At 35.5% G+C, this 25,377-nt stretch overlaps 2 protein-coding genes across 7 annotated transcripts in view; one reads left to right on the forward strand and one right to left on the reverse strand.

Moving 5' to 3' along the window:
* The first annotated feature begins 5,219 nt into the window (after window positions 1-5,219).
* On the forward strand, window positions 5,220-8,678 carry LOC108343937 (uncharacterized). 4 transcript variants are annotated; one of them, XM_017582394.2, is made up of 4 exons: window positions 5,220-5,468; window positions 6,582-6,913; window positions 6,992-8,311; window positions 8,397-8,678. In XM_017582394.2, exons 3-4 carry the CDS (start codon window positions 7,754-7,756, stop codon window positions 8,427-8,429), a joined length of 591 nt encoding a protein of 196 aa, XP_017437883.1. In that variant the 5' UTR covers window positions 5,220-5,468; window positions 6,582-6,913; window positions 6,992-7,753; the 3' UTR covers window positions 8,430-8,678. The 4 variants fall into 4 exon arrangements, with proteins under 4 accessions (XP_017437883.1, XP_017437884.1, XP_052723913.1 ...); XM_017582395.2 differs by having other exon boundaries at window positions 6,582-8,311; XM_052867953.1 differs by having other exon boundaries at window positions 6,594-8,311.
* Window positions 8,679-17,845: 9,167 nt separating this feature from the next.
* The window catches only part of LOC108345604 (transcription factor GTE1), a 31,209-nt gene continuing 23,677 nt past the window's right edge, over window positions 17,846-25,377 (reverse strand). For all 3 annotated transcript variants that reach the window (XM_017584224.2, XM_052866982.1, XM_052866983.1), the window contains 2 exons: window positions 18,664-18,814; window positions 17,846-18,491 (listed from right to left, as the gene is read on the reverse strand). In XM_017584224.2, the coding sequence (XP_017439713.1) occupies window positions 18,321-18,491; window positions 18,664-18,814 (322 nt within the window). In that variant the 3' untranslated portion in view covers window positions 17,846-18,320. The remainder of the gene's footprint in view (window positions 18,492-18,663; window positions 18,815-25,377) is intronic.

Here is a 25,377-nt window from a genome sequence, read left to right on the forward strand (position 1 = left end):
AGTTCACTAACATCCTATCTTTTGCAAAAGTGGTTCACGTTAGTCCTTTTTTGCTTACGGCGTTAAAAAGGTTAACGATAGAGTTGCCCAGCTGGCAAAAAGTTGATGACTTGTTCACTTATTATTGACGTGGCACTGAAACAAAATTTGAGGTGTTAATTACGTTTAGGATTAAAATCATGTGGAAAATGTAAAACAGAGCGTTAAAATTAGGACGTGAAATTTAGGGATTAAAGACGTGAAAGTACCTTTAGAATAAAACCAATTGGTGAATTGGAGCGATTTGGGGTTCAACAATCTGCTTTCAATTTGTGTTGAGATTGAGTTCATGGTTTGTTCAACATCGTGGTTAGTTCAACAACGTGGTTTGTTCGAAGACATGGGGCAAAGGATGGTCGAGTCATGCTGCAATTTGGGTTTTTGCATATTAGGAGTTTCCTGATTTGGGATTCTAGGGTTTTTTGTGCAGATTTGGGTTTTTGCATATTAGGAGTTTCCTAATTTGGGATTCTAGGGTTTTTTGTGCAGATTGTGTGATTGATATTGAAGAAAGAGGAAATTGAATAATGTCGTTTCTTTCTTCTTCTTCTTTTTTTACTATGTTCTTCACATGGTATGCACACCTCTTCACATGGTTTGCACACCTGCCACTACAGAGAGCATTGAATAGGAGAGGAACCAACATAACTTACAAACATTACAAACCCTAATAACTACACAAGCCTGCTCCGTAACGCCTTTGATGGGAGCGGCGGGAATCAAAACAACGCCTTCGACTTGACCATGGATTCAAGGTTGAGCGCGGAGGCGAACTTCACCGTTTACGGGTTCACCGTATCGAGCTGCACCAGTACCAGACATTGAATATTTTCACGTCATTTATTTTTATTCTCAAAATGTACACCTCAAATTACGTGTCAGTGCCACGTCAATAATAAGTGAATAAGTCATCAACTTTTTGCCAGCTGGGACTCTGTCGTTAACCTTTTTAACGCCGTAAGCAAAAAGGACTAAAGTGAACCGCTTTTACAAAAGATAGGATGTTAGTGAACTTCTGAAAAAAAGGAGGATAACTTTGAACAAATCCTACAAAACTAGGGACCAAAATAGGTATTAAACCTAGAAACAATATAATTTATATATACATAATTTATTATAATTTTGTTCTCTCTCTTATATATTATATTATATATATTAAATATTTATGAATCAAATTGTTGAAATGACCGCATTAGAAAGATAAAAAATGAGGTTTTATGTAAATTAAACTTACTGATATAAAAAATTAATATTGGAAAATTTACATTTTAATCTTATAAACAGTCACTCAAGTATAGAAATATGTTAATTAATTATAAACAATTCATTTAATATCTATCAGTTTTTCATTAATAATTTTCAGTTTATTCTTATATTTTTACTTATTTTTAAACTACTGATACAACATGTTTTATTGGTGGTTTGTTCTTTAACTAATGTGAATACTTTTATATATATATATATATATATATATATATATATATATATATATATATATATATATATATATATATATATATATATAAAATAGAAAAGTAAAAATAATTGTTTTCCATAAATTAAAATTAACTTAAACGTTATTATCTTATTAAATATATATTTTAATTAAAATAATTATCTTATTAATTTCATTTTGTTGGTAATATTTTGTAAATTAAATGTTATTATTTATTTAATTATTTCTAAAACTTACTATGATAAACTAAAATAATTATTTATAACAAAAAATTATTTATAAAATTAATAAAAATTATTTATATTCATTGGAATATGAGTTTCATGGATGATAGATATAATTATTTTCTATAAATACATTTTTTGTAGTAAATGATAAGTTGTAATTCAAATAAAGATCTCTAATATGAATTTGATGATTTTTAGTCTTAATTTGGCTTGTACAAATGCTTTTTTTTATTTGCTTTGCTAATGATATAAGATAATTCTTATGACAATTTATTTTTTTTGCAAAGTATAAAATAAATTGAAAGAATTTAATTAGTAGTCACTTAAATTATTGGAGTTTTCTATTCTTTTGCCTTTCAACATGAGTTTTCTTTGAATTTTAGTTTTTTTTACGTTATCTTTTTATTGTTTGTATTTTGGACCAAATTAATTATTTGTTTAATTTTTGGCAGAAGAAATATGGATTATTATAGGTGTGAAACAGTGTATGGAAAAATGGAATTGTTGTCAAAGATTAGAACTTAAAAAAAAAATATTATATCATAATTTAAATTCAATATATAGTTTATATATTCAAACAAGATTATTTATAGTATTTTAAGTACGAAAAATAAATATTTATTTTATGTAAAAAGGGATAATTAGGTAATTTTGGTCTATCAAATGTAATTGGATCATTTTTAGAAATTATAACACTTAGACTTGCAACAAATTAGAATTAATTACACTTTTTCTTGTATTTAAAATTTAAAAAATTTCTAAAAAAAAGGTCCATGGGTTGGTCCTAACCCTCAGGGTTTTTATAAATATTTTGGCCCTATGGGCTTTTTGTATGAGGAGCTTTTTGGCTCTGTGGGCTTTTCTGGCCCTAACCCACGTGGGTCAAGGCCAAACCATATTAGAGGGGCCAAATTGACGAGTCTAGTCTAGGTTCGGAGAACTTTTTTTTCTTTTTTTTCTATTTTCTGAAAAAAAAAAATTATCCCGTGAAAATTTAAACCATATTTTCATGGATGAACTGATGATGCAAAATCCTAACTAATAGTTCTAGTTTAAGTTTGGAATACTACAGAGATTCGATGCACGGGATTTTTATTTTTAACTTTTTCAACTAGTTTAAGTTTGGAATCCTCCACCACCACACTTTGCTCCCTCCACCACCTTATTCCTGTTTTACCCCTCTCTTTATTTTTTCATTCGTATTTTACCCTTAATAAAATTTTAGGATTAACATCTTTTCACCTCTAACTACTCTAATCCTTTTTAACCTCTACCCACTCTAATCCTCCACGCAATGGGAACTCTTCTTCCTCCTCTTTTTGTTTCATGTTCTTCTTCCTTTTCACACTTCTTCTCATTCTAATTGCGGTATGAGAGTATGGTGAACTTTCATTAATTAGTGTGCGAGATTGTAAGTGGTGGTGGAAGTAATTGATCAACATGCAAGATCGGTGTGGTGGGGTGCGGTGGTGTGGGAAGATTCGTCGTGAAGGAGGTGCGTAATAAATCCTAAAAAGTAATCGTATAATCTTTAAACGGATGTGACCATCCGTCAACGGATGTTAAGGGAAAACGGATGTCGATATCTGTTTTGCCTTAAACGGATGTTGACATCCGTTGACGGATGGTCACATCCGTTTAAAGATTATACGTTTATTTTCCAATTATTTTTATTAGTTTATTTTTATATTAATTTTAAAGAATTTTAATAATATAATTTATATGTTTTGATGTATTATTTTTGAGAAGAAGGATGTGGTGGAGTTGGGGGTGGGAATCTAAAAGAAAGAGAAGGAGAGTTGGTGGTGGGGTTGAGTGAAAAGTGAGTGGGTAGAAAAATAGGGTTTGAATTAAAAGAAAATAAATATGATTAAAAATAAAATAAAGGTTATTTTTGTAATTAAAAAAGGTTATTTTTGTAATTAAAATTTTTTTAGAGAAGGTTGGGAAGGTGGAGGGAGTAACACACTTATTATAATAAAGAAACTAACATTTACAAAAACATAAAAAAACAAAAGTAAAACTAAATTCAAATTTTATTTGGGTAATATAATGTAAAAAGTAGAAAGTATATTATAAATGTAAAACTCCAATTTTCATCTCATCTAAGTCATTAACATTTTAACAAATGACTAAAATCATAACCAAAACTTGAGTAAAATTTTAAAATTTTTATTTAATATAAAATGTTAAATGCAAGATTTAAAATCAATCCATCAAATAAACTAATTATCAATAGAATTCAGAACATGTTATCAAAATAAACTAATTATCAATACAATCTAACATCAAGGTTAGGTTGTAACTTTCACATGTAAGCATTATATTTCCCATTATTCTTTTAGTGATAATTGAGAAAATATCTCACTTTTTATTACTTTCTTTGATCTCACTTTTTATTACTTTCTTTGAGAACCTTGATAAAATATACAATTTCACATTACTCGTTTTGAGAATCTCAACAAAAGATACAATTTTCATTACTCTTCTTGAAAGTCTCAGCAAAATATACAATTTCTCATTACTTTTTTTCATAATCTCGACAAATATATACAACTTCTCATTACTTTTCTAAAAAACAAAATTGCTTACAATACAATTACTCAAAATTACCCTTCATTACTTTTCATCGAATTACCCTTCATTTATATTTTTAAATAACCATATATTAACATATCATAATTATACTAAAAACGTTACAAAACTTATAACCACAAATATTTCCAAACAAATAAAATAAAATGTACATACGGATTCTATTAATTATTACAATATCCTTATATTTTTGTACATATATAATATCAAATCAAAATAGCAATATAAAAAAGAAACCTTAAAACCTTTATAAATATATTATAGTATTCAAAACAGGAATTGTAAAACCGTCTTAAAACCACAATTTCACTTTCGTATATTATAATAAATCTTTCATATGTATAATATAATAGATCTTTAGCCCACAAAAGTAAAAACATCACCGGTATTAATAAAAAAATATTGTTTATACCCAAAAACGAACCATGTGTCTAGTATTGTATAAAAACCCACCGTATAAATAAAATTGTTCATTTATGGTACCTATTATAACACCTACATGTAAAACAACCTTCGTTATTTTCTATAAAAATATTATACTTTGAGATGATATAATTTTTTTTATTCATTTAACATTATTTTTTTATTTTTTATTTTCTTAAAAAATATATAAAAAATTATTTTTTTATAATCATTTTACTCTTATATTAAATGTAAAAATATGTTACTTAATCATTATTCTAATCATCCAAAAATCGAAACAATAAAATATCACATCAAAGCCACACTACAGTTATACCACAAATGCTTGACTAAAATATCAAACCCACGCTTTAACTATTGGCCATAACTTAATAATTAAATACCTAATATGCTAAACACTCGAACTTTTAATAGTTTTGCATTTTCTTTCACCCTATCAATTCTAAAACGACATCGTCTCAAAGCCTTACACTGCACTATCTTTACTTCTCTTCAATACCACTTCAAGAAAACATGTGAATAAAGTTCTTAAACCCACCGAAGAGAAGAAAACGAGCGCTAATACGTCCGCTGTGTCTCTATTTTCAGCGGACGGCCCCACCCATCGAAGAAGAACTCTTTAATTTTAATTTTTCAGAGAGAGGTTCTCCCCTAGAAAAAGAACCGCTGTGTGGTGCTCAGTAGATTTTCTTCTCCTCACACAGTTACTTCAAGCTTTGGGCGTCCAGGTTGGTTTTTTCTTTTTTAGATTTTCTTAAAAGCATTGTATAATATAACAGAGTATATGATGCATTGAGTGTGATAAAATGTTAAATGTCATTATAGAATCTGTGTTTGATATGCTTGTTTCGTTTTTTATCTGTGTGGATTTGGGTGAGGGAAAAAATTAGGGCCTTAACCGCACTTGAAATTGCGGCAGGCCCCGCGCCGCACATAGAAGTGTGGCGACCGCATATGGAAGTACCTGTGGTTGGTGTTCAGCGCTTTTGCAAAAGCAGGTTTTGGAAGCAGCTACACTTGAAAATGCGAACGAGGGTAGCCGCATTTCGACCTGCAGTCGCACTTGGAGCTGTGCTGATTGCATTTTAGGATTATTTAATATTTTCTTTTATTATATTAAATTTGTATTTAATTTTTTTGAAATTTATAAATTGTATTTCCTTATATTATTTATTATTTTGTATTTTTTATATTTATTTATAGTATTAAATTTTTTATTTTATATTTTTTATATTTATTTATAGTATTAAATATTTTTTTAAAAATATATGTATGAAATATTATGTTAGTATATTTAATTTATTTTGGTTAATATTTTATATAGTTTTTTGTTAATATTTTATATCTATATATTCTATAAATTTGATTTTTATGTTATATTTTATGGTTAAATAATATTTAATATGTTTTTGGAATATCTTTTTACTTTTTTATTTGTTTGTTATTTTATTTTAAAATTATTATTTTTTATGCTTAAAATTATGTTATATATTATTTATTATGTAAATTTTGTTGTTTAATTTTATTTTAGCTGATTTTTAATTTTTTTTAATTTGTAATTTTTTAAAATTATTTATTTAATTAAATAATAATTATTATGTCTAAATTTTTTATTTTTGAGTTATTATTTGGTTTCTTAATTTATTTTTTATTTTTAATGTTTTTGTTATAATTTGTAATTATTTAAGTAATATTTATTAAGTAACTTTTGTTGTTATTAATTTTTTCTTCATTATTTTATTATTAATTTTTTATTTTATGATTATTTATTATTTGTTTCAATATTTATTATTGTGTAATTATTATTTTTTTATATCATTTGTTATAATATAATTGGTTAGAGAAATGGTTAGAACCAGAGGTGGATCATCTTCTCGCGGCGATGCTTCATTTTCTCGTGGTGAGCCTTCATCTTCATCTCACGATAAAAGGAGACAACCAAAACGCGTGGATGTTATTCATGAGGAGAGTATGAGGAGCATAACGAAATTATACAATAGAGATATGGTGAGGACGACTATGTTGAGAACCGTAGGAGGATGTTCAACAACAGGATGACTATAGTGAGGAAGAAGAAGAAGATGAAGATGATGGATTTCTAGGAGGTCCACGTGACACCTCCTTGCTTACACATTATACCCAACATGTTGCATTTGCCATGTGGCAAGGCCAGGTTAGTCATCAACCTAAATGTTAATTGTTCATTAATTGTTTATTTATTTTTGTTATATAAATTTGTGTTTTTATGTAGGATCGAGGGAAGATCAAAGTGATTTCCCATGGTAAAAAATTAAAACATTTTGGAATGTACCATGAGGCTATTGAGCGTTATATCTCCATATCGGGTTTGGCTTCCTTAGTCAACCTATCGTACGAGTATGTCGATCATGGATTGATCGTTTCCCTTGCGAAGAGGTGGCACCTAGAGACGAATACTTTCCACCTCCGTTTAGGAGAGATGAGTGTCACATTAGATGACGTTCACAATCTGCTTCACCTACCTATCATGGGGCAATTTTGTGAGGTGGAGGAGTTAGAGTATGATGAGGCTCGATCTCATCTTATGGACTTGCTTGGTGACGATCGCGCCAAAGTTTCAACCGAGATGAAACAGTCACGCGGTCCAATAGTTAGGCTAAGCTGGCTCCGCGAGGTCTACCAAGAGTGCATTGAGTAAGAGCTTTGGGAGTGCGCTGCTCGAGCCTACTTGTTGCATCTGCTTGGATGCATAATTTTTACGAATAAGAGTGGGACATTGATTCGAGTCTCGTACCTCCTTCTGTTGCGAGACTTGAATGCTTGTGTGACATATGCCTGGGGAGCATCTGCACTGGCAAATACTTATGAGCAGCTAGGAGATGCTAGCTTCACTGGTGTCAAGCAGATAGCTGAATATTCCACTCTTCTACAACTACATTTTAGTTTTACAAAATTGTTTTAATATATTTTACGAATGTATAAAATAATTTAAGTAATGTTTTTTTAGAGTTGGATATATGAGCACCTTCCTGACATGGGAAGGAGGCGAGTATCGGATAGGTACACAGATCTCGATCCATGTGCTTCACGATATATACCTCCAAGGCAAGGTTGGGGTTTGATGGAGGGGCGGACATATCTGGATTGGCTCAATTACGATGATGTCATTTGGCATCCATACATTTCGCACAGACGTACTTGTCCATTCATGATCATATGTATGTTTTCAGGATGGATCCGACTATGCGACATGATTCACCGACATTTTCCTGAACGTGTGTTGCGTCAGTTCGGTTTTCAGCAGATCATACCACGTTCGCCTGAGAGCCTTCTGATGCCAAACATTCCTACGATTGATCTAAATTGGCTGAGGTATGTTGAGCATGCCATTACTGGTGTCGCTGAAGCTCATGAGCCCTCTACGTGTGTTGATGAATACCTAATGTGGTTTAGACGGGTATCCCACTCGTACATCACTCCAGCTGATGACAATGACCGTCCCAATCTTGCCCTGCGCATGAGGCGACACCTTCCAGATGACATCCCGATGCCCCCAGTTCGTCGTAGACGGTCGCCTGAATCTGGATTGTTGGTATGTAATGAAACTAATTTGATTGTTTATTATATCAATTTTTGTTTACATAGTTAATTTATTTATTTTGTTATATTCATTTTAGGGTGGTATGAGGCGTGTGATCAGGATGTTGTAGAGCATGTTAACCTATCGAGACGTCACAAAGGGCACTGTAGTTTATCAGCGTACTATTGAGGCACTTTAGGTTGCTCGTAGATCCGTTGAGGAGTATGAGGCTAGTACTAGTAGAGGTGCTCGTCATGTGTGTGGACGAGCATATTTTCTTGAAAGGACATTGTTATATATGTTTTTTAATGCTTATTTATGTAACGTTTAATTATACTTTGAGTATTAATAATGCATAATTATGTATGATTTTCATAATGTGACTAATTATAATTTATTGAACGCGTTAATATGATTCATCTTCGTTCAATAAAATGATATAACGAGACAATTCAAATAACGGACAATTAATACAACAATCAATTCAAAACAATGAATTAGTACAAAAGATATTTACAATTGAAAAAATAAATTACTACAAAACAAATTACTACAAAACAAACTTAATTTTAGTCTTCTCCAAGATCTACATAAGTTCTATTAACTCTCATTAACTCCATAAATGATTGCATCCTATGTGTATAAAATCAGGATCATGATTGTGCCTTTGGGTAATAATGGTTTGAGGAAATGATGTCCACCATGGGTAACAGACAACCATCTTGTAATTGGACCTGGAAACTTAATATTAGTAAATGAATCATAATGGTTAATGGTTATGGTATAATAGAAATGGAAGTTTACCTGTACGAAATGACATTCATTAACAAATCAAATGCATAAGATCTTATGTTGTCTGATATCAGTAGGTGGTGAAGTGCACAGTGGGAATATGGTAAAACTCTAAACATAGGACAAACATACTAAGATGACATTGTATCTATTTGCAATGACATAGCCAATGTCCGGTACGGTCATCCACTTCTTAGCATTAACCTGTATTGCTTGAAGGTAAGTATTTATAAAAAGAAATACAAAATAACAAATAAGTAATGTTTATGAGGTAAATAACAAATACCTGTGATCGATCGTGGACAGCCAATGAATGTCGTAGTTCTTTTAATTGATCGTAGCTTCCTACTAATTTTGTGTATTCATCACGCATCTAAGTTAGTTCTTGATAAAGGTCATGTCGTATAATAGGCCATGCCTTTTCACCATTGGCAACAACATCCACAACATCGACAATGTATGGATGACAGATCGGATGAAATTGATTTAACATCGGTACTGACCTTCGTGCAACTTCTTTCGGCTTCGATTTCACTTGTGATTTTCGTTATGAAGGCTTTGTCCTGGAATGAAAACTGTCAACGTGCTCAAAATATGATGGGTCACGTTTCATAGACCTCTCATGACGTGCAACTTTAGTCTTTTGTGCGCCTTTTGTTATCACTTGATGTGAAGGAGCAACCATAAATGTCATCTCTGGGCAAACAATTTCTAGCATCTTCTGCTTGATGTTGACTTGTTCACCAATGTCAATGTTCTTGAATCGTTCTTATACCAGTTGAACTTCAAGATCTAAGCTAAACTCTGGAAGCAATTCAATAGACACATTACTTGAAATGCTTAAATGGGTCCACATAACATGTATTTCACTGAGAGGAAATATTCTAGTACCATTACCTCAAAATGCATCCACAACGAGCACTGTCCAAACCTATTTGATTCACTCGCTCAACTTCATCGGCAATAAGTCCTAGAGCGTATCGTGAAACACGTCCAACAAGTCTTCTATATCTTAATCCTTTATAAGCATCACTCATTACGTTAAGACTTTTTTCAAAGGACGCTCTTATCTTATTATGTTGTAAGACAATGACGTTATGCATAGCATCCCAACACAAGCATAAATCTCTCATACTAGACCCCAATAATCTCTTTAGGTTCTAGTACGCAGACTCAACCTGGCCACAAAACACATTAATACTATCACAACAAATATGAAATACATAAGTAAACAAATTTACAATAACAATTACCTGTTTGTTGTAGTGTTCCCTAGATGCATCACTTTGTTTGTCTACGCCTTGACGAAGTATGCCTTGTACAAAATGATCCAAGTACGGTTCACATAATAAAAAAATAGAGGCCATGATGGATAGGCATACTTAAAACGATGAACATAAGCATCAAACATCGACGAGTCGTCACAGTCCATCACATTTTGCCACACTTCCATCAACACATCCCATGCCTCAACATTATCCATTAACATCTTGCATTTTGCTTTCACATTCTTCATAATGTGGAATGTACAAAGCATCTGATATGTCTCAAGAAAGACATTGCTAGTGGCATTTATCAAAACAAGGTCTCTGTCAGTGACAACAACGCGTGGACCGCCCTCTCATGTCAATAACAGTTCTTTGAACCTTTCCAATGCCCAAGTAAAATTATTTTGGCATTTACTTGAAAGAAATGCAACGACCCAATGGGTGTGACTCCTATCATCTCAAGCAACGGAATATGATATTTGTTCGTCTTGTATGTCGTATCCATTAAGAAGACAATATCAAATGAATTTACCAAGTGCACTGAATCGAGATGTGTCTAAATCAAGTCACTTACTACATTCGAATCGTCAACTGCTGCATTTCAGTCCGAATTAGGATGTGTCTTAAACATCTACTTCTCTGGATGTATTTGTCTCTATCTAACAACATCATCAACTGCTGCATTTCAGTTCTCGACCCTCTCAAAGATCGTTTGTAAGTATATCTCGCATTATATATTTGCTTTATCGTCGTCACGTTATCTTCATTATGTTCTTTAAGAGTTAAATATTTGAGGGCTTAACTTGACTCTTAGTAATGTCAACAAGAATTGGTTGTTCAACAACATTTAACCTCCCTGCGAAAGGATGACCAACCAAAGTATATGCTAATTCATGGTTGTGATAGCCGCACATAACCTTTAACACCCAACCTTGTCCTTTAGGTTTACCCCTCAACCTAAACGGACACTCACATTTTCTTGTGCCAGATACACTAGGTTGAACATCTGGCTTATACTTCCTATATTTCCCACTCCTTTCACAGCCTAACACAATGAATGTCTTTCTTCCAGCTTCACCAGTTGTTGTGTCATATCTTATAATCACGACAACAAATCCAAGGTCGAATGCAATCTTTCGAACCTATTCAATTAAATCGGTGCGTGATGGGAAGATTTGATCAGTGAAAAATTTATCTGTGTAATCACCCTCACCGACTTCATTTAGAAAAGAAGAATATTCTGACATAAAATCAAAATTTATTTGAGAATCAAGAAATGAATATTTATCCATCTTATATAATTAAATAGGACCTATAATAAACATAACAATATTAAAATTTAACAAATAACAATTACAAAATTAAGGAAAACTTTTAAAATTTAAATGAAAATCACCAAATATAAACATCTTATAAATTCAATCAAAATTTAAAAAATTAACACATAAAAAAATGTATACAATAAATAAAAAATAACAAAAAATATTCTAAACTAAATACTAAATAAAAAAACTTAAACTTATTCTAAAATAAATATAACTTCACATCATTCAAATCATTAATACGTATAAAACATTGAAAAATTAATAACAAATAAAAAAATTTCATAACAAAATATTAACTATTAGGTTTAATGTCTCGGTAGGTCCCTATTTTCGACGTGAATCTCAAATAGGTCCCTTTTCTTTTCGGCGTCTCAATTGGGTCCCCATTTTTGTAAAATTGTAACAATTAGGGGTCTGCCGTCAAATTGAACAAACGGCCGTTTAATTGTTTATTACGTGGCATGGACAGTGTACAGGTGGAATTAAAAAAGAGTTTCAATTAAAAAGTATGAGGTTAAATCAGCTTTAGTGAGAGGGCATAGTGGGAAAACTGTGACTTTCTATCAAACACCTTCTCTTCAACCTCGCCACGTCAGCCCTATCATCTTCCACCCACTGAAACCCTAACCCTAGCCGCCATTGTCGTTCCGCTTCCGCCGCTCCCGCCAATGCCGCAAGTCGTTGCCACGGCCAGAACATCATCTCCTTCCTTTCTCGCCGGCGCATCAACGAACCACCACGGTGCCTCAACCAAGACCGCCGCCACCTTCCATTCTCGGAACCCAATCGCACCTTCATCTCGGATCATCACCTCGCGATCTTCAACAACAGAAAGAAGAACAACAGTGTCTTCATCCTCTTCAACCATCCTCCACCCTTGCAACCTTCATTTGTCTGAGTTCCCAATCTTAAACCAACATCCTCCGCCATGACACGCACTACCTCCCCCTGATTTCCACTCCCTCATCCACGCACTCCACGTCTCCTTCCGAACCCCATTCCCCCAATTCAAACACAACACCATCTTCAACCTGCAATCAACCAAACTCAGAAACAGAAATCAAAACAAAGGCGATGGTGCGTGGCGATGGTGCGTGCGCGCAGGGGAGGCAAACCTCCCTAGGTCACCTTCTTCGAAGAAGCGGAGAAGCAAGAGGGAGGGCAAAGGCGTTGCGGCCAACGGTGGTTTCGGTGGCTCGGGTTGTCGCCGGCGAGGCCAAGGCGTGGTCTTGGCGGAGGTGGCGGTGGCCGGTTCCAGCCGAGGTGGCGGCGGCGTGCCTCCCAGCCCTAGGTTTTCTTGGTCAGAGAGAAAGAGACTTGGGTCTCGATGGAGGGAGGCAGCATTGAGTGAAGAGTGAGAGAACTGAATTTCCTACTTTGCCCTTACCCAAAACTGAATATACATCTCTGCATACCAATTATTTAATACAAAAATCATTTTAAATGCCACGTAACCAATACCGTAACGGCCGTTTGTCCAAATTAACGGCAGGCCTGTAATTGATTTAATTTTACAAAAACAAGGACTCAATTGATACGCCGAAAATGAAGAGGACCTATTTAAAATTCATGACCAAAATAGGGACCTACGGAGACATTAAACCTAACTATTACGTAAAAAACACTTAAATTATTAACTAATACATCAAAAATAAATACAATACAATATAACATAAAATTTTATAAATAAAATACTAAATAATAAAAATTAAATGAAATAATAATTCACTAACACGTATAACAAAATCAAATTATACGTGTTAACATATAGTTTAATATTAATATAGTTTAAAATAACTTTAATATGTTAAAATTCTAACAAGTAAATGAATTTTTGTTTCTAATACTAGTTCAAGAAAAATAGTTGAACACTCTCTTGCTTAATTGCTTCAAATTTACGAGTAACAAATATAATCAAGATGAGTAATCCTGTAAAAATGTATTTGTAATATCTAATCTAACATGACTATAGCATGTCATCTAAAGATTAAAGCCATATGAATAGGTATGACAACACTCAAAATTAATAGACATTAAGTAAAGGAGTCTTGGATATAAAGCAGATAAAAATATGGTAACAGAATAGTTATGCTTGGGTTTCTTTTGAAACTTATTACTCTCAACTTATTGTGAATCTAACATTCGCATGATGTAAATCAAATTAGATGCCAAACATACTCAAACATACTATAAGCCATAATATGACAATAAACGAACAACAAAAATAGACATGATTAAGAATGTAATGTGCAAATAAATATCAAATAATCATAAGCAAGCATAAGCCATAATATCACAATAAATGAACAACAAAAAGGAGATATGATTCAGAATGCAATGCAAATAAACATCAAATGATCATAAGCAGCCTGGGTTAAAAACAAAAAAAGTATGTACAGTGAAACTGCATTTGGAAGTGCGATACCCTACTGTTCAAAGTGCAGTTGGGGTAAACCGAAATTTGAATTTCGACGCTTTGCAACCGGCGTTCGAACTTTGCCACCCTTAATCGCATCTCTAACGGCGGTTAAGGTGTTTACTTCAGATAATATACTAACATCGTGAACTCTCGCTTCTTTCTTCCTCCTTCACTGTCCACAACACCACCAACACTACTTTCTTCCTCCTGTATTGTCCACACCACCAGCATGGGCATAACCACTAGTGTATAACCTTACAACTTTGAACTTAGAAAACAATTTAATAATACAAGTGAAGAAGTGAAGAATGAAAGTCAAAAAATAAGAAGAGAAAATGGGGTGCATGTAGGGTAATAGATGAGATTTAGGATTTATACAATCAATGAACGTTTAGACTTATTGGTGGTTAGGAAAGTTGTTGATGGTTACAAAATCATTAACTCATCATTAATTTTTATTTGAATTTAATAAATAAAGGATAAATATGTAAAATGGGAATTACAGGAACAAATAAGTGATATGAAGGGAGCATTGCTCTTTTTCTCACAAAAGAAGTATAGATGACTAAATTGACTTTTAAGAAAGACTAAAAGCAGTATTTGAAAACTGGGTAATAAATTAAGAACAAAGATTAAACAATAACATAAAAATTACAAAGCTTGACTAGCTCTAGGTTGGTAAATCAAAAGAATTCAGTCATATCATTACATTTAGTTATACCAATACATTGGTTCAAGATCTCAAAGAAATACAACATATTACCCAAAGTGAAAGACTAATAGTATCCATCGAAGAAAAAAGAAAAGAATAAACAATAAGAACTTCCATTTTAACTACAATGCACTGATTATCAATTCTACTTTTTTTAATTTTCATCAACAAAATAATAATTAATTTAAATTATTTCACCATATACTTGTATATTTTTTAAATTTATTATCTTAAAAAATTACAACAATAACAAATATTACTAAATATCCTCATTTTATCATTTCTTAATTTTTTTTTCCATCTCCTACTTTTTAATAATTCAAAAATAAAATAAAGAAACATAAAAAAAAATAAAATTGGTGCCAGGATGCTACAACGAATGTCAGACTTCAGCTTCAGCTGTCTAATCAAAAATCAAAATTGTGCTATCTGTACTTAAATATAGTGAACAGTATCTATATATTAAAATAATAAAAAAATGAATTTGTGGTTGTTAACGTGTATAAATATAATTAAGGTTTAATTGTTTACTTTGTTTTTAATTTGGATGTAATGTGTCAAGTTCGTTCACCTTTTTAAAAAAGTTTCAATTACGTTCAAACTTGATTTAAAAATGTCAATTTCGTTCAAAAATGATATTTCAATTAAGTCCCTTCCATTAAATAAGACAGAAATAGTGTTAACTTTTTTTTTTCTTTTTTGTTTTTCTGTGCAATGCAGCTTCTTTATCAGTGTTTTATAGCATAAAATGATTACTTTTCAAATAAAACACTTTGCACTCACTTTTTTCATTACGTTCCATTCCACTTTTTATCAACCTAACTATCATGTTTACATACCCTTATTTAAATAAAAAATAAGGTTTTAATAATATAAAAGAACAAAAATTATATATATATATATATATATATATATATATATATATATATATATATATATATATATATATATATATATATTATTGTGTAAATATATCTAATCAGAGTATATGTTTTTTTGTTAAAAGACCTGAGTTCAATAGAATATTAAATTAATAAAATTTAAATAAGTTTGCAGCTTTTTCTATTGTGATTTCTAAACACCTTTTAAAATAACATCTTTTAACATTTAATTTTTACCTTGAGCTCTTACACAAAGTATTTAAAAAGTATCAATTATTTTTTTTTTATATAAAACAATCCCTCCTTTTTATTTCTCCTGCTTAAATTTAAGTATATGTTTTTTGTAGTAATTTTTGAACTAGGAAAAGAAAAGAAAATTAGTTATTTCATATGAAATATTCTCTTTTATCTTACCCCTTTAACTCTTTATCATTAAAACACAACTATTTATTTTATTCCGTTATTTTTTATTTTATTGTTTACTGTCGTTGTATAATTATTTATCTAAAGATTTAATTTACGTATTTTTTTTAGTCACTTATAGTTGTCTTCTACGCTTTCAATTAGCTTTTGAATTATTTCCATCAAGTGAAAAAGGAAAGAGTATAGTATTTTACATTTATAATTTTAAAGAACTAAACAATTTATTGTGTTTTATATAACAGAATATTTCTCCATGCTAATTTTATAATTTTAACCATTTTTAGACATTGAAAAAAATATATTTCGTAATGAATTTGCTCATATCAATTTACAGTGAAATTATTCATTATTACTTATGAACAAGTTACCATGAAATAATATGTAAAAATTCATAATTAATGTTGTTGAATTTATTTTTCAGTCAACATTTTACAAAAATTAAAACAAACTATTGATAAATAATAATATTTGTGTTGATAGTAAAAAAAAATCACTATAAATATTAAAAAAAAATGAAAACTACCAATTGAGAATTCATAAAAAAATTAACTTTTTTTTAATAAGCTCTCGTTTTTTCTCTCTTCGTCTATGTTTTATTTTTATTTATTAAAATTATTTAAATACTAGTGAGTTTTACAAATTCTATTTCTATTTAACTTTATTATAATATTTTATTAATTTAATATTTTTTTGAAACTGGACGTCAAACAAAAAAATATATAATTTGGTTAGATATATTTACACAATAATATATATATATATATATATATATATATATATATATATATATATATATATATATATTGTTTTTGTTCTTTTATATTATTAAAACATTGTTCTTTTATTTAAAAAAGGTATATATATAAATGTGATAGTTAGGTTGATAAAAAGTGGATGAAACAAAGTGAAAAATGGTTGCAAATGATTTATTTGAAAAGTAATCATTTTATGCTGACAAAGAGGCTGCATTGTACAAAAAGACAGAAGAGAGAGCAAAAAAGTTAACACCGTTTCTGCCTATTTAACGAAAGGAACTTGATTGAGACAAATTTTATCACGTTTGGACGAAATTGATACTTTTAAACCAAGTTTGGACGTGATTGAACCTTTCTTTAAAAGGTGGATGAACTTGACACACTCCAATCAAGTGAAAATGAATGGAGATTGAAGACAAGTGAAAATGGGCTCTGTTTTGTGTTTTCTTTTCTGATTTTTTGAATGAATGAAGATGGAACAATGGGAAGAAAAGGAATAATAAGGCTATGTGGGAATTGTTACAGAGGTGGTATGGAATGGAGATGGAAGAAAATTGGATAGGATGGTGCTTCTGTGTGAAATTGTTAGAGTTGATGAAGGAGAGTGAAGGGAAACCCTATGTGAGGGATGATGATGGGAGTTGATTGAAGATGATGGAGAGTGGAAGGAGAGTGTTTTGATGGTGGTTTGGGGAAGAAAATGATGGTGAAGGATGCATGGGATCACGTCAGTTCAAACTCTAGCACGTCAAACCAACTGGACACCTTGTACACTCTTGTTAACTATTTAAACAAAGTTAATAAAAAAAAGATTAAATTGACAAAAAAAAAATTAAGATTAAGTTGACAAAAAAAAATTAAGATTAAATTGAACAAACTCAACTAAAATATTGATTAAATTAGTATTTAAGACTAAATTCTAAAACCTATATGGAAAGAAGGCTAACAAATGCAGGTGAGAAAATACAATTCATGAGAAAATTCTGACTTTAAGCAAGTCAAACAAACCACCATCCCTTGAGCTAAAATTAGTGTCAGATGATATACAAAATTTCCATGACTGGCCATTGGTTTCTAATAACAAAATTAAAACCAACAAATTAGCACAAATATATAAGAGAAACTTATCTCTCTATTTAACCACCGAAATGAAGAGTGCATGGTTTCCCTATACTAAGTGGCAGATCACCCTATACTAAGAGGGTCAAGGAAAACCAAAATTACCTTCAAACTGGGTTACATTCCAAGGATTTCTTCCAGTGCAAAAAGGAGACCACTTGAAAAGGCCACGGTTGTCACGAATGACTAATTTTATCAACATAACTTTTGTTATTTACCAAAACGGCTTCGTACCAATGGGTTTGTTTCTTGAAATGACTCCTTCGGCATCAGCAATCATTTGAGATAATGTAAAACAGACGGGGGGTTATCATATCCAAAAGATCATCAGGTTGTCTTCTTGGTCTTCTTTTTCGTTTTGGCAATAGCATCACAGAACTCTCTTTTTCTTTTGTTGTTGTTCTGGTTTTCATTGCCACCCATGCTTCCTGAGTTCTTGCCCTGCACTTCTAACGCCTCCTTGACAAAATATTTTAACCTCCACAAGGTAGACTCACTCTGCTTAAGGAACACAATATACAAATTAGCGTACTCACGAATGCAAATTGTGACACACTGTAATTCAATCTAAAAAGAAATAAAAACAATCTTATTTATCTGGTTACTTATTTTATTTAGAATTTAAGAAAAAATTGAATGTCATGACACTTTGAAATTTACATATAATGACCTGAGCATCCATGTCCAGATCCACCTCTTCAGCAGTGGCCTGGAAGCTTGGATTGCTTTGAGCAACAATTTCCAGTGCTTTGCTTAGATCATCAGGTGACAACCGGATAAGACCATCTCCAAGCTTTCTCTTTTCTTCAGTAGACATTTTTCTGCAAATAATTTTCTCAAATTTATCTCTATAGAATGACTAAGTTAAGGGAGATATGAAGGGAAGAATTATTCAACAGCTAAGCTAAGTTACTTTATTGGCGTTTAGCCATGCTATCAAATTTCTATATGTATGAAAGGCACTTGTGACAATGAACTACCCTGTCAGTTGTTAAATGATAAAAATAGCAATAGTTCGGTTTAAAAGGAATGAGGCAAAATTTATCAAACATAAAGTTGCTAACAGTCAATCTGTTCAAAAAATGAACCGTAAATTTTAATCATCCAAAACACAGTTATTAGCATATCGTAAGACTCATGGATAATCCCTTTCTTTTGGCAAAAAAAGTTTAACACAATTAAAATAGTCCCGGGCATTGTTAGACCTAATTTTCTTAATGCTGACTTCAAATTGATTTTTAATCGATGATACAAACCGAAAAAATATAGAACTAACTTCAGATTTCTGTTTCAATAAGAGAACCCAAGTCATCTATGAAGGTAAAAAACCATTTTGCATCCGAGATAATACAAACATTAGCAGAACCTCATACATCAGTATAAATAAGAGAAAAAATAAAATGAGTCATGTTATTACTAATAGGAAAAGGTCCAAGCTTGTGTTTAGCAAACTCACACACCTTACAATGTAGACTCCCTACATCTAAGTTCTTAAACAAGGAAGGAAATATTGCTTTCCCAACTTGGAACGAAGGATGTCCCATCCAACAATGGTGAAGTTGGATTTTTCTCTTTGTTGGTCATGGTGGATTCAGATATAAGAAATTGACTTCTGATAGACATATTAGAATCTTCTATGTAGTATAGGTCATTCCATTCTCTAGCATTGTTATAAAAAACATTACATGAGAGATCTTTTGTAAGTTTTTGTATAGAAATTAGGTTGGTGGAGAACTTAGGGACATGTAGAACATTTTTTAATGTTATGGATGTGTTTATTTGGAACTCTCTCCTTGTCCTGCTAGTGTTATAAGGGTTTCGTCTGCTGTGGAAAGTTTTTTGTTGCTAGTGGAAAAATATTTGGATAGGGGTGTCATATGGTTTGTGGCTCCAAAATCTAATATCTAGGAGTGGATAAATAATGTATCTGAAACATTTAAGTCCGAAAGAAAACTGAAACTTACCAGCATATGTTAAGGAGCACATACATGTTGGCTTCTCCAATTTACTCAAAAAAGACCTTACCCTTTCTATCTCTTCATGATTTAACTGTTGTGTACTTGCCCTTCTGCCCCCATTCTCGAGTTGGGGGTTTCTGCCCCCATCCTCGATTTGGAGGTTTTCCATGTAATTTCCATCACTTCTTCCATGTGTGGCGTGGCTTGTTGCACTAGGTAACCCAAACTTCCTCTTGTTTTTCCTCCATATTGAAAAATCCATTTTTCTTTTGATTAACAACCATGGTTGTTCCTTCTTCAACTACCATTATTGTGCTTAAAACAGTTGGGGTTTCCAGCATCAAATTGAGCCTGCTTTCTTCACTCGAATGATAGCTATCACTTCAATAAGTGTACCATATGGATCGGGCGGCTGTATGAAGTGTGTGCACCATATGGACCGGACGGCCGTATGAAATGACCAACCAGAAGTAACGCCGACACAAACACTGCGTGTATCACAAGAACATGGGCCACACCCCTGAATGCCCCCCGGGAGAAAATTTTTCGGGAAGCGTTGAGCGCAGAATTGATTTCAGATCCGAAGAGATGACCCACTCCGCATGGGGTAGACGGAAATAAACACTGCGTGTATCACAAGAACATGGGCCACACCACAGAAGAATGTGTGACCCTGAAGGATAAGATAGAAGAGCTCATTCGCGTAGGGCAATTGAAAAAATACATACGGGCCGATCGCCCCCAGGCAACCGTCGACCGGTCCAGCCCACAGCGAGTTAGCCCCCGAAGAACGGAGAGACGCAAGGGATCCAGAAATGAACGGTCCACCCCACAGCATTCAGAAAGACGGCGGAGTAGGAGTCGAAGCAGCAGTCATGATCGTCCTCTTCGGGGACACATCAACACCATATCGGGTGGTTTCGCCGGGGGAGGAACGTCTTCATCCGCCCGAAAGCGTCATGTGCGCGACCTGTAGTCCGTTCACTCAGTGGACAAGCCACACCGAACTATGCCCCCCCATCAAGTTCTCGGATGAAGACTTCCACGCCCCTGACCCAGACCAGGACGATCCGATGGTGATAACGACGGAGATCGCCCGGTACGGTGTTAGCAAAGTCCTGGTAGATCAGGAGAGCTCGGTGAACATCCTCTACTAGAAAACTTTCCAGCAGATGGATATATCGGAAGATCTGATCGTTCCCTACAACGGACAGATAGTAGGTTTCGTGGGCGAAAGGGTAGACACCCGAGGATATGTGGATTTGCGCACGAGATTGGGAACCAGTCGGTCTAGCGAAGAAAAGAGGGTCAGGTACTTGTTGGTGGAAGCCAACACCTCATACAACATCTTGCTGGGCCGACCATGCCTCAACGCCTTCGGAGCAATTGTTTCCACCCCCACCTCACAATGAAATATCCCTCGAAAAAGGGGACCATCTGCACTGTCCGAGCGGATCAGAAGACGGCCAGGGAATGCTACGGTGCGGGCCTTAAGCTTCACACATGAACAGTAAAGAGAAGAACGGTCGGTTCTGAGGTAGCTATGGCCGATCTTGATCCGAGGACAAACACGGAGGATCCGTTGGAGTCCCTGGGGGAAACACAACCAGTTCTGATAGGGAAGGGCCATGGCTCAGGGCCTGGAGCCCGAGTTAGAAAAGGAGATTAGGTCAGTCCTGTGGAAAAATCGCGACTTGTTCGCATGGACAACGGCCGATATGCCGGGGATCCATCCCTCGGTCATGTCCCACAAATTGGCACTGTTTAAGGAGGCGTGCCCGGTGGCCCAGAAGAAGCGACGGATGGGCGAGGAGAAGAGGAAAGCCATAGAAGAGGAGGTTGGGAAACTACGGGAAGTCGGTTTTGTTAGAGAAGTTACATACACCACTTGGCTGGCCAATGTGGTAATGGTAAGGAAGGCCAACGGAAAATGGCGAATGTGCACTGATTACACGGACCTGAACAAGGCCTGCCCCAAGGATTCTCATCCCTTACCAAGTATAGACGCTTTGGTGGACGGAGCTTCTGGTCACAGGATGTTAAGCTTCTTAGACGCCTATTCAGGGTACAATCAGATACCAATGTACAGGCCGGATCGGGAGAAGACGGCCTTCATCACCGAGAAAGCTAACTTCTGTTACGAAGTAATGCCTTTTGGCTTGAAGAACATCGGAGCCACTTATCAGCGTTGATGGACAGAATCTTCGAAGAACAGATTGGCCGGTGCATGGACGTCTACGTTGATCACATGGTCGTCCGTTCAACAGACGGACAAAGTCATGTAAAAAACTTGGAGGAGGTATTTCGCCAAGTCAGAAAATTTGGAATGCGGTTAAATCCAGCCAAGTGCACGTTCGGGGTGGCTGCCGGAAAGTTCCTTGGTTTCATGCTCACGTCCCGGGGTATTGAAGCCAACCCTGACAAATGCGAGGCGGTATTGCAAATGCAAAGTCCGACCACCCTTAAGGAGATCCAAAGACTGATCGGCCGGCTCACCTCCCTGTCGCAATTTATCCCAAAGCTGGGCGAAGGGGTCAAACTGGTGCTTCGGAAGATGAAGAAAGGACCCGGCATCCTGTGGGATCCCGATTGAAGAACGGGCATTTCAGGACATTAAGGCCATCCTGATAAACCCACCGGTGATGAACCGCCCTACGTCAGGAGAAGATTTACAGATCTTTCTGGGCGTATCAGAGTCGGCAATCAGCGCGGTACTGATGCAAGAGCGGCCCGATCCCAAACTCATATACTTCATCAGCCGTACCCTTCAAGACGCCGAGAGCCGATACCAGTAAGTAGAAAAGGTCGCCCTGGCCCTGCTGAACGCATCTAGAAGGCTCCGGCCATACTTCCAGAGCCACCAAGTGGTTGTCAGGACCGATTTTCCCATCTCCAAAATTCTGAGGAAATCGGACTTGGCGGGTCGAACTATCAGAATTCAGCCTGCGCTACGAACCAAGGGGATCGGTCAAGGGTCAACATTTGGCCGACTTCGCGGCGGAATTGCCCCGGGCGAATAACGAAGAATGGAATTTGTACGTCAACGGAGCAACCAACAACCAAGCAGAATATGAAGTCCTGGTAGCCGGCCTGGAATTGGCAAGAGATATGGGGGCTCGGAGAGTCATATGCCGGACAAATTCCCAGCTGGTTGTGGGACAAATGAGAGGTGATTTCCAAGTAAAGGGAGGGCACTTGCTTCGGTATTTCCATCGAGCAACAGCTCTGACTAAGTTTTTCGACAAAATCGAGATCCGGCACATCCCCCGTGAAGATAATTCCAGCGCAAACATGCTGTCGAAGCTGAGCTCAGGGAAAGAAAGGGGGCAGCTAACAACGATCATACGACAAGTATTACTGCAACCGTCGGTCGAATGCCTGGCGGTGGCAAATAATGAAGACGGGGATTGGCGATCGGAGATCCGGAATTTGATTATCCAGCAGGACGCCGGGCAACCCATTAAGTCTGCGGACGCGAAGAAGATCGCCCGGTACCTTCTGTTAGGAGACAACCTATATCGTAGGGGATTCTCCACCCCCCTTCTCAAGTGTCTTGGAAAAGAAGAGGCAGAATACGTTATGGACAAGCTCCACAACGGAATCTGTGGTTTTCACACCGGACAACGGACCTTAAAGGCCCGGATATTCAGAGCAGGATACTATTGGCCAACGATGGAAGAGGACGCAAAGATATTCGTCCAGAAGTGCCTTAGATGCCAAGCACACGCCAACAACACCCATCTGCCGCCCCACACCTTGCATACAATAACCTCGCCCTGGCCGTTCGCTCAGTGGGGCATGGATATCGTTCGGCCATTCCCAATAGGCCAGGCACAAAGGAAATTCCTCTTCGTGGCAGTAGACTATTTCACCAAGTGGGTAGAGGCCGAGCTGTTGGCGACCATAACAGCGTCCCAAGTTCCAAAATTCTGCTGGAAGTTGATATGTCGGTTTGGCCTTCCTCGAACGATCATCACATTACCGAGCATATGGAACAAAAGAAAAGTTTTCAAAAGACCAAGTTGATGAACAGAGAGTTCCACTGGAACCACTGTCCATCAACTTGGCCGGGCGGTGAACAGAGAGTTCTTTCCGAAGAACCACTGCCGCCCCAGCAGTCAAAAGACCAAGTTGATGAACGGAGAGTTCCACCGGAACCCCTGTCAACTTGGTCGAGCGGTGAACGGAGAGTTCTTTCCGAAGAACCACTGCCGCCCGAGCAGTTGAAAGACCAAGTTGATGAACGGAGAGTTCCACCGGAACCACTGTCAACTTGGCCGGGCGGTGAACGGAGAGTTCTTTCCGAAGAACCACTGCCGCCCGAGCAGTTGAAAGACCAAGTTGATGAACGGAGAGTTCCACTAGAACCACTGTCAGCTTGGCCGAGTGATGAAAGGAGAGTTCTTTCCGAAGAACCACTGCCGCCCGAGCAGTTAAAGAACCAAGTTGATGAACGGAGAGTTCCACTGGAACCACTGTCAACTTGGCTGATTTGCGAACTCTTAAAAAGAGTTCTAACAGTCAACACGAGAAACATCAAAATAAAAGTTGATAATAAATCGTAAATACAAAATTCAAACAACCGGCAGGACATTGAACAATAAAATTGTATTCATGAGTAATGGGTATACAAAAGGTGCCACCAAAGTTGGCAGTAGGACGTCCCAGCCAACACCTAAAACAAATCAAGATGTTGGAAGACCGGCCTCACAAATACATATAAAATTGTAAATCTAAAAAGAAAACCCCTAACCACTAATTCACTAAGCATCATTGGCCGCCTCATCGTCAACAACCTCTACCCGTGGATCGCCGCCCCCAACACTTGGATCTTCCACCCCTGGAGCAGTTTCCTCACCGGCCGCTGCGTCAAGATGAACCAAGACCCCATCAAAAACATCTTTTTCAATATCAAACCTGAGGGCATAGGGCTCCTTAATCTCAGCTAGAACGGCCGCCTGACGGAGAGCTTTGTTGAAACCCTCCTCATGTTCAAAGACGAAACTCGCCTCCAACTCGAATATCTTCTCTTGAGCTTTCAAGAGATCGTCCGTCAGGGCCTGGTTCTTCTCGGTAAGACCGGCCTCCACCTTCTTCTGATGGTCAATCACCACCTTCAACTGCCCGCTCTCCTCCACGACCCGATCAAAATCGGCCCGGGCAATGCGGAGCCACTCGGAGGCTTTAGTCAGGTCCTCCTTCACCTTGTCTAGCTCGGCCTGGAGCTCGTCGTTCTTCTTGTCAGAATCATCTTGAGCAAGTAGCATCTGCTCCATGGCCGCTCGAAGGTCCTCAGATACCTTCTTTTCCGCGAGCAGCTCGGCCCGGACCGTGTCTACGCCTCTGCAGTCGGCACACTCTCTTAAATACCAGGCAAGTGAGGCCGCCCGGGTCGACATCTCCAACATGGCGTTGGTCAGTTCCGC

The sequence above is a fragment of the Vigna angularis genome, chromosome 8, assembly GCF_016808095.1.
Source record: "Vigna angularis cultivar LongXiaoDou No.4 chromosome 8, ASM1680809v1, whole genome shotgun sequence".
NCBI classification, from domain to species: Eukaryota; Viridiplantae; Streptophyta; class Magnoliopsida; order Fabales; family Fabaceae; genus Vigna; species Vigna angularis.